The 12,216-nt window shown below is 40.9% G+C and overlaps 1 protein-coding gene across 1 annotated transcript in view; it reads left to right on the top strand.

The window, feature by feature from the left end:
* The window catches only part of Uch-L5 (ubiquitin carboxy-terminal hydrolase L5), an 81,673-nt gene that overhangs the window by 14,114 nt on the left and 55,343 nt on the right, over positions 1-12,216 (top strand). Inside the window, exon 3 of the mRNA XM_071674804.1 lies at positions 8,681-8,786. Coding sequence (XP_071530905.1) covers positions 8,681-8,786 — 106 coding nt within the window. The remainder of the gene's footprint in view (positions 1-8,680; positions 8,787-12,216) is intronic.

Here is a 12,216-nt window from a genome sequence, read left to right as displayed (position 1 = left end):
CAGCGATGGGCAATTTCCTTGCCATATATATATATATATATATATATATATATATTTATTTATTTATTTATTTTCCTTTGTCCTTGCGCTACCTCACTAATGTGGGGGACAGTGACAAAGTATAATAAATAAATATAATATTTATTCATATGAGTGGGAGATGTATAAAAGAAAGAGGCAGGAGGTCAAGAGAAAGGTGCAAGCGGCGGAAAAGAGGGCAAATGAGAGTTGGGGTGAGAGTATCATTAAATTTTAGGGAGAATAAAAAGTTGTTTTGGAAGGATGTAAATAAAGTGCGTAAGACAAGGGAACAAATGGGAACATCAGTGAAGGGGGCTAATGGGGAGGTGATAACAAGTAGTGGTGATGTGAGAAGGAGATGGAGTGAGTATTTTGAAGGTTTGTTGAATGTGTTTGATGTTAGAGTGGCAGTTATATAGGGTGTTTTGGTCGAGGTGGTGTGCAAAGTGAGAATGGTTTGGTAAACAGAGAAGAGGTAGTAAAAGCTTTACGGAGGATTAAAACCAGCAAGGCAGCAGGTTTGGATGGTATTGCAGTGGAATTTATTAAAAAAGGGAGTGACTGTATTGTTGACTGGTTGGTAAGGTTATTTAATGTATGTGTGACTCATGGTGAGGTGCCTGAGGATTGGCGGAATGCTTGCATAGTGCCATTGTACAAAGGCAAAGGGGATAAGAGTGAGTGCTCAAATTACAGAGGTATAAGTTTGTTGAGTATTCCTGGTAAATTGTATGGGAGGGTATTGATTGAGAGGGTGAAGGCATGTACAGAGCATCAGATTGGGGAAGAGCAGTGTGGTTTCAGAAGTGGTAGAGGATGTGTAGATCAGGTGTTTGCTTTGAAGAATGTATGTGAGAAATACTTAGAAAAGCAAATAGATTTGTATGTAGCATTTATGGATCTGGAGAAGGCATATGATAGAGTTGATAGAGATGCTCTGTGGAAGGTACTAAGAATATATGGTGTGGGAGGCAAGTTGTTAGAAGCAGTGAAAAGTTTTTATCGAGGATGTAAGGCATGTGTACGTGTAGGAAGAGAGGAAAGTGATTGGTTCTCAGTGAATGTAGGTTTGCGGCAGGGGTGTGTGATGTCTTCATGGTTGTTTAATTTGTTTATGGATGGGGTTGTTAGGGAGGTGAATGCAAGAGTTTTGGAAAGAGGGGCAAGTATGCAGTCTGTTGTGGATGAGAGAGCTTGGGAAGTGAGTCAGTTGTTGTTCGCTGATGATACAGCGCTGGTGGCTGATTCATGTGAGAAACTACAGAAGCTGGTAACTGAGTTTGGTAAAGTGCGTGAAAGAAGAAAGATAAGAGTAAATGTGAATAAGAGCAAGGTTATTAGGTACAGTAGGGTTGAGGGTCAAGTCAATTGGGAGGTAAGTTTGAATGGAGAAAAACCAGAGGAAGTAAAGTGTTTTAGATATCTGGGAGTGGATCTGGCAGCGGATGGAACCATGGAAGCGGAAGTGAATCATAGGGTGGGGGAGGGGGCGAAAATCCTGGGAGCCTTGAAGAATGTGTGGAAGCCGAGAACATTATCTCGGAAAGCAAAAATGGGTATGTTTGAAGGAATAGTGGTTCCAACAATGTTGTATGGTTGCGAGGCGTAGGCTATGGATAGAGTTGTGCGCAGGAGGGTGGATGTGCTGGAAATGAGATGTTTGAGGACAATGTGTGGTGTGAGGTGGTTTGATCGAGTAAGTAATGTAAGGGTAAGAGAGATGTGTGGAAATAAAAAGAGCGTGGTTGAGAGAGCAGAAGAGGGTGTTTTGAAATGGTTTGGGCACATGGAGAGAATGAGTGAGGAAAGATTGACCAAGAGAATATATGTGTCGGAGGTGGAGGGAACGAGGAGAAGAGGGAGACCAAATTGGAGGTGGAAAGATGGAGTGAAAAAGATTTTGAGTGATTGGGGCCTGAACATGCAGGAGGGTGAAAGGAGGGCAAGGAATAGAATGAATTGGATCGATGTGGTATACCGGGGTTGATGTGCTGTCAGTGGATTAAATCAGGGCATGTGAAGCGTCTGGGGTAAACCATGGAAAGTTGTGTGGGGCCTGGATGTGGAAAGGGAGCTGTGGTTTCGGGCATTATTGCATGACAGCTAGAGACTGAGTGTGAACGAATGGGGCCTTTGTTGTCTTTTCCTAGTGCTACCTCGCACACATGAGGGGGGAGGGGGAAGGTATTCCAAGTGTGCGAGGTGGCAATGGGAGTGAATGGGGGCAGACAGTGTGAATTGTGTGCATGTGTATATATGTATGTGTCTTGTGTTTGTATATATATGTGTACATTGAGATGTATAGGTATGTATATTTGCGTGTGTGGACGTGTATGTATATACATTGTGTATGGGGGTGGGTTTGGCCATTTCTTTCGTCTGTTTCCTTGCGCTACCTCGCAAACGCGGGAGACAGCGACAAAGCAAAAAAAAAATACATATATTATTTATTTATTTATCTATTTATTTATTTATTTATTTATTTTGCTTTGTCGCTGTCTCCCGTGTTAGCGAGGTAGCGCAAGGAAACAAATGAACGAATGGCCCAACCCACCCACATACACATATATATACATACATGTCCACGCACGGAAATATACATACCTATACATCTCAATGTATACATATATATACACACAGACATATACATATATGCACATGTACATAATTCATACTGTCTGCCTTTATTCATTCCCATCGCCACCTCGCCACACATGGAATAACAACCCCCTCCCCCCTCATGTGTGTGAGGTAGCGCGAGGAAAGACAACAAAGGCCCCATTTGTTCACACTCAGTCTCTAGCTGTCATGTAATAATGCACTGAAACCACAGCTCCCTTTCCACATCCATGCCCCACAGAACTTTCCATGGTTTACCCCAGACGCTTCACATGCCCTGATTCAATCCATTGACAGCATGTCAACCCTGGTATACCACATCATTCCAATTCACTCTATTCCTTGCACGCCTTTCACCCTCCTGCATGTTCAGGCCCCAATCACTCAAAATCTTTTTCACTCCTTCTTTCCACCTCCAATATGGTCTCCCACTTCTTGTTCCCTCCACCTCTGACACATATATCCTCTTGGTCAATCTTTCCTCACTCATTCTCTCCATGTGACCAAACCATTTCAAAATTCCCTCTTCTGCTCTCTCAACCACACTCTTTTTTTTACCACACATCTCTCTTACCCTATTATTACTTACTCGATCAAACCACCGTACACCACATATTGTCCTCAATCATCTCATTTCCAGCACATCCACCCTCCTGCGCACAACTCTATCCATAGCCCACACCTCGCAACCATACAACATTGTTGGAACCACTATTCCTTCAAACATACCCATTTTTGCTTTCCGAGATAATGTTCTCGACTTCCACACATTCTTCAAGGCTCCCAGAATTTTCGCCCCCTCCCCCACCCTATGATTCACTTCCTCTTCCATGGTTCCATCCGCTGCCAAATCCACTCCCAGATATCAAAAATACTTCACTTCCTCTGGTTTTTCTCCATTCAAACTTACCTCCCAATTGACTTGACCCTCAACCCTACTGTACCTAATAACCTTGCTCTTATTCACATTTACTCTCAACTTTGTTCTTTCACACACTTTATCAAACTCAGTCACCAGCTTCTGCAGTTTCTCACATGAATCAGCCACCAGCGCTGTATCATCAGCGAACAACAACTGACTCACTTCCCAAGCTCTCTTATCCACAACAGACTGCATACTTGCCCCTCTTTCCAAAACTCTTGCATTCACCTCCCTAACAACCCCATCCATAAACAAATTAAACAACCATGAAGACATCACACACCCCTGCTGCAAACCTACATTCACTGAGAACCAATCACTTTCCTCTCTTCCTACACGTACACATGCCTTACATCCTTGATAAAAACTTTTCACTGCTTCTAACAACTTGCCTCCCACCCCATATATTCTTAATACCTTCCATAGAGCATCTCTATCAACTCTATCATATGCCTTCTCCAGATCCATAAATGCTACATACAAATCCATTCGCTTTTCTAAGTATTTCTCACATACATTCTTCAAAGCAAACACCTGATCCACATATCCTCTACCACTTCTGAAACCACACTGCTCTTCCCCAATCTGATGCTCTGTACATGCCTTCACCCTCCCATATAATTTACCAGGAATACTGAACAAACTTATACCTCTGTAACTTGAGCACTCACTCTTATCCCCTTTGCCTTTGTACAATGGCACTGTGCAAGCATGCCGCCAATCCTCCGGCACCTCACCATGAATCATACATACATTAAATAACCTTACCAACCAGTGAACAATACAGTTACCCCCTTTTTTAATAAAGTCCACTGCAATACCATCCAAACCCGCTGCCTTGCCAGTTTTCATCTTCCGCAATGCTTTTACTACCTCTTCTCTTTTTACCAAATAATTTTTCCTCTCTGTTTTCTTGCGCTACCTCGCTATTGCGGGGGACAGCGACAAAGTATAATAATGATGATATATATTTCCCTGGGGATAGGGGAGAAAGAATACTTCCCATGCATTCCCAGCTTGTCATAGAAGGCGAGTAAATGGGATAGGAGTGTGGGGCTAGAAATCCTCCTTTCCTTGAATTTTTACTTTCTAAAAGGGAAACGGAAGGAGTCACGCAGGGAGTGCTCATCCTCCTCGAAGGCTCAGATTGGGATGTCTAAATGTGTGTGGATGTAACCAAGATTAGAAAAAAAGAGAGAAATGTAGAATGTTTGAGGAAAGGAACCTTGATGTTTTGGCTCTGAGTGAAACGAAGCTCAAGGGTAAAGGGGAAGAGTGGTTTGGGAATGTTTTGGAAGTAAAGTCATGGGTTGGTTAGAGGACAAGAGCAAAGGAAGGAATAGCACTACTCCAGAAACAGGAGTATGTGATAGAGTATAAGAAAGTAAACTCTAGAATGATGTGGGTAAAACTGAAAGTGGATGGAGAGAGATGGGTGATTATTGGTGCCTATGCACCTGGGCATGAGAAGAAAGATCATGAGAGGCAAGTGTTTTGGAACCAGCTGAGTGAGTGTGTTAGTAGTTTTGATGCATGAGACTGGGTTATAGTGATGGTTATTTGAATGCAAAGGTGAGTAATGTGGCAGTTGAGGGAATAATTGGTGTACATTTGGTGTTTAGTGTTGTAAATGGAAATGGTGAAGAACTTGTAGATTTGTGTGGTGAAAAAGGACTGGTGATTGGGAATACCTGGTTTAAAAAGAGAGATATACATAAGTATACGTATGTTAGTAGGAAGATGGCCAGAGAGTGTTGTTGGATTACGTGTTAATTGATAGGCACACAAAAGAGAGACTTTTGGATGTTAATGAGCTGAGAGGTGCAACTGGAGGGATGTCCGATCATTATCTTGTGGAGGCAAAGGTGAAGAATTGTAGTGATTTTCAGAAAAGAAGAGAGAATGTTGGGTTGAAGAGAGTGGTGAAAATAAGTGAGCTTGGGAAAGAGACTTTTGTGAGGAAGTATTAGGAGAGACTGAGCGTAGAATGGAAAAAGGTGAGAACAAAGGGCGTAAGGGGAGTGGGGAAGGAATGGGATGTATTTTGGGAAGCAGTGATGGCATGTGCAAAAGATGCTTGTGGCATGAGAAAGGTGGGAGATTGGCAGATTAGAAAGGGTAGTGAGTGGTGTGATGAAGAAATAAGATTATTAGTGAAAGAGAAGAGACAGGCATTTGGTCTATTTTTGCAGGGAAATAGTGCAAATGACTGTGAGATGTATAAAAGAAAGAGGCAGGAGGTCAAGAGAAAGATGTAAGAGGTGAAAATGAGGGCAAATGAGAGTTGGGATGAGAGAGTATCATTAGATTTTAGGGAGAATAAAAAGATGTTTTGGAAGAAGATAAATAAAGTGCGAAAGACAAGAGAACAAAAGGGAACATCAGTGAAGGGGGCTAATGGGGAGGTAATAACAAGTAGTAGTGATGTGAGAAGATGGAGTGAGTATTTTGAAGGTTTGTTGAATGTGTTTGATGATAGAGTGGCAGATATGGGGTGCTTTGGTCGAGGTGGTGTGCAAAGTGTGAGGGTTAGGGAGAATGATTTGGTAAACATAAAAGAGTTAGTGGTAGCTTTGCGGAAGATGAAAGCCAGTAAGGTGGCAGGGTTTGGATGGTGTTACAGTGAAATTTATTACAAAGGGGGTGACTGTTGTTGACTGGTTGGTGAGGATGTTTAATCTATGTATGGCTCGTGGTGAAGTGCCTGAGGATTGGTGGAATGTATGCATAGTGCCATTGTACAAAGGCAAATGGGATAAAGGTGAGTGCTCAAATTACAGAGGTATAAATTTGTTAAGTATTCTTGGGAAATTATTTGGGAGGGTATTGATTGAGAGGGTGAAGGCATGTACAGAGCATCAGATTGGGGAAGAGCAGTGTGGTTTCAGAAGTGGTAGAGGATGTGTGGATCAGATGTTTGCTTTGAAGAATGTATGTGAGAAATACTTAGAAAAGCAAATGGATTTGTATGTAGCATTTATGGATCTGGAGAAGGCATATGATAGAGTTGATAGAGATGCTCTATGGAAGGTATTAAGAGTATATGGCGTGGAAGGCAAGTTGCTAGAAGCAGTGAAAAGTTTTTATCGAGGATGTAAGGCATGTGTATGAGTAGGAAGAGAGGAAAGTGATTGGTTCTCAGTGAATGTCGGTTTGTGGCAGGGTGCGTGATGTCTCCATGGTTGTTTAATTTGTTTATGGATGAGGTTGTTAGGGAGGTGAATGCAAGAGTTTTGGAGAGAGGGGCAAGTATGCCATCTGTTGTGGATGAGAGGGCTTGGGAAGTGAGTCAGTTGACATAGAGACATAACTCCCTGTGACATGTAGGGAGGTCACTCTGAATTTGGAATTTCCTCTACCTCTATGTTCATTATGCATTTCTTCCCATGTGGTTATTTATAACAATTTATTCAATTTATTTATAATAAGTTATCTTGTGGATTTCTCTTGAATGGTGGTTTTCCCTTGCAAACACTTTTTTCAGCTCAAGATAATCCACAGGAATACATGGATGAGAAATGATAGAAGAGAACAAAAGAGTTCAATTGACTATGTGGCCTTGGGTGAAACATTGAGAAAAATTGTGTTGTGTGATGGATTTGTGAGAGGATTCTTTGGATATTCTGACCATTTTGCAGTTCTTGTGGGGATGAGGATCAGGGAGAAGCGGAGATATGGTGTAAGGAATAATGAAAGGTTAAAAATGTTGGCAATGGGATGCAGTCATTTGATGTTGAGGTGTTTTAAATGTTTTGAAAAATACTGTTCAAGGTTGTAGAATTTGTAATTGAATACAAGGATGTGAGACAAGAGTGAAAAGGAAAATGAATGGTGGATGGATGAGTTTAGAAATGCTGTAGAAGAGAAGAAAAGGGCATATGGTAGATTTCTCTAAAGAGATGTACCAATGGAAGTTTAGTAAAGGTGGAGGGAAGAGTATAAGATGTGTAAGTGAAATGCTAAGAAGTCGATAGAGAAAATCAAAGGAAAAGTAGATGAAGATTTTGGAAGAAAATTAAGCAAAAAGTTGAGGGAAAATAAGAAATTTTTCTATAATAAGGTCAAAAAGGAAAGAAGTGGATGGGAGACTGGATATGTTAATGTGAGAAGTAAGGAAGGGGAGTTGCTGAATCAGAAGGAGGGAATGAAAGTAAGATCAAAAGAGTATGGAAGGAAACGATACAAGTGCAGAGGCCTGTAGCAAGAAGGGAGTTAAAAAGGTTGATAATGAGGTTGAAGTTAGAAAACACACCTGAGGTCAATGGGATTATGGTTGAAATTTTGAAGCATGGAGGAGAAATTGTGATATAGTGGATGTATTTTATATGTAATTAGCATGGGAACAGAAGTTTGTGCCTGAGACCTGAATGAAAGGTATTATTGTTCCTTTATTCAAATGAAAAGGTGCAAATTATTTATGTACCAATTATAGGGGAATATATCTGTGAAGTAGACCAGGAAAAGTGTAGGTACAAGTGTTGATTGATAGATTGATGGAAGTGACTGAATGCAGAATAAGTTAGGAGCTAGGGAATTTTAAGAAAGGTAGGGGATATGAGGATCAGGGCAAGCGCATGGTGCTCACTACAGGAAAATCTAGAGTTACGAAGAATGAGCTGCGTGAGTTAAATTTTGTCAGGTGTTACAATGATAAGGAGAGATTGTATGTTTGTTGACAGAATGCCAGTAGTCCACATGTTAGTGAGGCAGAAAGAATGTATAGCTACTTGGGTCAGAGGAGTGCAACTTGACATCCACTAAAGTGCTGTCACTAACTCTCCTGATACCCAGGTGCGTAGTATTGGTAATATGCCTCCCAGGTCATTGGCTGTGTTAGAATAAGCGACATGAGAAAATTAACAAACACCAAATGTATTTGAGGTGGGTGAAAATTGTTATATAAGGTAACCCATAGCAAAATGGATGAAAAAGTGTTTGAATGAGATATACTGAAAGAGAGGAATCTCAGATATAATTTAATAGACTTTGAATACACTAGATAGGACATTACACATATTTTTTTTTAAGATTATTTCCACTAAAGTGTGATTTAGGTGCAACTGATTAAACATAGTGTGTGTTGTTACATGAAAATTTAAGATTTTTCTTGTCCCTCAGGCCTGTGCATGGTCTCATCTTTTTGTTCAAGTGGCAACAAGAGGAGCAGCCTTCTGGAACAATTGTGCAGGATAACCGATTAGATAAGATATTCTTTGCAAAGCAGGTGAGTAGTCACAACAATTCAGGTTCTAAACATTTTAGATTTATTTGGTATTCATGTTTAGCCATGTAAAGAAATAAAGGTGAATAGTTGATATAATTCACTGGAGTTTGATTATTAGACTGCTGTATTATTGTACATTATACTGTACAGTTGATTCATTGACTTTGTTTTGAAAATTGCTGTAGTAATTTTCTCTACATGCAGTGGTTGATTTTATTATAGATTGCATTGATGGTAAGCTTAATCCACCTCATGGTACACACTTTTTGTAATTCACCTGGTCAGCTATGACTGCTTAACTTTTAACCGGTGTACTCTAATGATATATAACTTACAAAGTGCAGTAAGAGCAGTGGCAGTATCGTAACTAATGAGGTAGGAGGCACTGCTGCTGTGGAAAGTAAAAAGCTCAGAATTGGGAAAGGTATTGTTTCAGCATCTCGAGGGGTACTTAAGTTTTACTGGAGTAGGCAAGTCTTACCCCACTTTCTCATGGTGACCTCGTCAGTACACCCCTTAGGGGTGGAACTAAAGGGGGAAGCTTTGCCCAGTTACATCAGGGCAATAGTTTTAGATTTTGACAAACACCTGTGGTGTAGTTATGTTTAGTTTGAAATTTTTGAGCCTTTGCCTCTGGAAACACTGCGTTGGAATTGCCCTCTGCCAGCAACCTGTCAAGGATGAGGCACAAAAGGCCAAGGAGTGGTAGTGAAGTCTACCAGTTATGCCAAGGGTTAAAAGGAACGAGTGATTGAGGGTGATGATACTTTATATGAATGGGATGATTGGGGAGAATATAAGGAGGGACATTGTGGAGAGATGTAAAAGTTTTAGTGTGGATGTGCTAGGGATTGGGGAAGCCCATATTCTTGGGCAGTGTATGTAGAGTGCAAATGGAAATGGTGAATGCAAGTTATGGGAGGGCATGGAAGGTGTGTTATGGACGGGTATGAGTGAAAATTATCAGGAAGAGGAAAAGAAGGGTGTGCAATTCTGCAATCACTAAAAGTATGGGAGGGTGTTATAGAGCTATAGAGTAGGATGGAATGGATCAAGAAAAGTGTGGGTGAAAGGAAAAATTGGGATTGTGAAATATGCATGGGTATGTGTATATGCACTTGTGAATATGAAGACTGTATGAAGTAAGGATGAAATTAAGCTTTTCTGGAGAATTGTGAATGACTGTAAATGGTTTTGAGAATGAGAGACATGAGGTCGTATTGGTTGAAGGTGGTTTGTAATGGGATTGGTGAGATAGTTGGTAGATGGGGAGTGCCTAGAGTAAATGAAAATGGAAGCTATCTTGTGAATATTTGTTCTGAGAGGGGTTTATTCCTTGTGTACACCTTTTTTCAGCACAAGATGATCCACAGACATATATGGATGAGGAATGATGAAAGAGAACAAAAGACTTTGACTATTTGGCAGCAGTTGAAAGATTGAGAAAGGATGTGCTAGATGCTATAGTTGAGAGAGGATTCTTTGGAGACTGACCATTTTGTGGTTCTTGTAGGGACGAGGATCATGGGGAAGTGGATATATGGTGTAATGAAGATTGGTGAGGTAAAGATGTTGGTAAACGAGAAAGTGAATCGGGAAAACTACAGGGAGGAGAATGAAAGGAAGGTAACTGAAAGCCTAAGTGGAAGTGCAGTGAATGTAGGAATGCAGTCATATGTGAATGATGTGTTTAAAATGTTTAGAGAAATACTAGGAAAGGTTGTAGAATCAGTTGTTGGATACAAGGTAGTGAAATTTTTTTTTTTTTTTTTTTTTTTTTTTTATACTTTGTCGCTGTCTCCCGCGTTTGCGAGGTAGCGCAAGGAAACAGACGAAAGAAATGGCCCAACCCCCCCCCCCATACACATATACATACACACGTCCACACACGCAAATATACATACCTACACAGCTTTCCATGGTTTACCCCAGACGCTTCACATGCCTTGCTTCAATCCACTGACAGCACGTCAACCCCTGTATACCACATGACTCCAATTCACTCTATTTCTTGCCCTCCTTTCACCCTCCTGCATGTTCAGGCCCCGATCACACAAAATCTTTTTCACTCCATCTTTCCACCTCCAATTTGGTCTCCCTCTTCTCCTCGTTCCCTCCACCTCCGACACATATATCCTCTTGGTCAATCTCTCCTCACTCATTCTCTCCATGTGCCCAAACCATTTCAAAACACCCTCTTCTGCTCTCTCAACCACGCTCTTTTTTATTTCCACACATCTCTCTTACCCTTACGTTACTTACTCGATCAAACCACCTCACACCACACATTGTCCTCAAACATCTCATTTCCAGCACATCCATCCTCCTGCGCACATCTCTATCCATAGCCCACGCCTCGCAACCATACAACATTGTTGGAACCACTATTCCCTCAAACATACCCATTTTTGCTTTCCGAGATAATGTTCTCGACTTCCACACATTTTTCAAGGCTCCCAAAATTTTCGCCCCCTCCCCCACCCTATGATCCACTTCCGCTTCCATGGTTCCATCCGCTGACAGATCCACTCCCAGATATCTAAAACACTTCACTTCCTCCAGTTTTTCTCCATTCAAACTCACCTCCCAATTGACTTGACCCTCACCCTACTGTACCTAATATTGCTCTATACATTTTTCAAACTTTCTTCTCACACACTTTAAACATTTTAGATCATTTCAGTTTGCAGTTTCACATGAATCAGCTCACCAGTTGTATATTTCATCGATGCATAAACTGCTATCATCATTCCAACTGTCATCATCCCAGACTTTTTTAAACTTCCCTCTTTCAGGATTTCTCTCATGTTACTCTTACAACCATCATTAGTAACTAATACCACATGGAACACACTTCTATTCCTGCAACATACTGTTAACTTAACACGTTTCTCTTCTGATTTAACTACAGTCACAAGCTTGACATCGTAAATAACTTGTCACTGCTTCTAATGGCCGTACCCAACCAATATTCGTTAATACTTCCACACTGAGCAGTCTTATAACTTTCATATGGCCTCCTTCCACCATTTCTCATGACATAATCCATTCGCTTTAGGTGGAACTAACAATCTTTGCAAGTCAAACACGACAAATTTACTTTACAACACTGACTATAGTCTGCTTTCCAAATTGAGCTTCTCCTGTAAACCTCTTGCAATTCCCTCCCTAGAATTTACAGGAATACCAAAAGCCATATACCTTGTAACTGAGTCACTCACTCTTATCCCGTTTGCACTTGTAACGATGTGCATAGTGAGCATTCCATATCGTCAGGCTAGGATATAAGTAGACATTGTGAAGAATACCAAAGTTCAGTGAATACGTCACCACTTTGGTAATCAATTCTTGGCAATGTACTAATCCAAACTGCTCTTGACGGCTTTATCTTCGAAAGCATTTGTTATACTGTTCATTGTTTAAAATCAAA

The sequence above is a fragment of the Panulirus ornatus genome, chromosome 20, assembly GCF_036320965.1.
Source record: "Panulirus ornatus isolate Po-2019 chromosome 20, ASM3632096v1, whole genome shotgun sequence".
Classification (NCBI taxonomy): Eukaryota; Metazoa; Arthropoda; class Malacostraca; order Decapoda; family Palinuridae; genus Panulirus; species Panulirus ornatus.
Note: the sequence above shows the minus strand (reverse complement) of the source record. Positions and strands in the feature narration are given on the sequence as shown.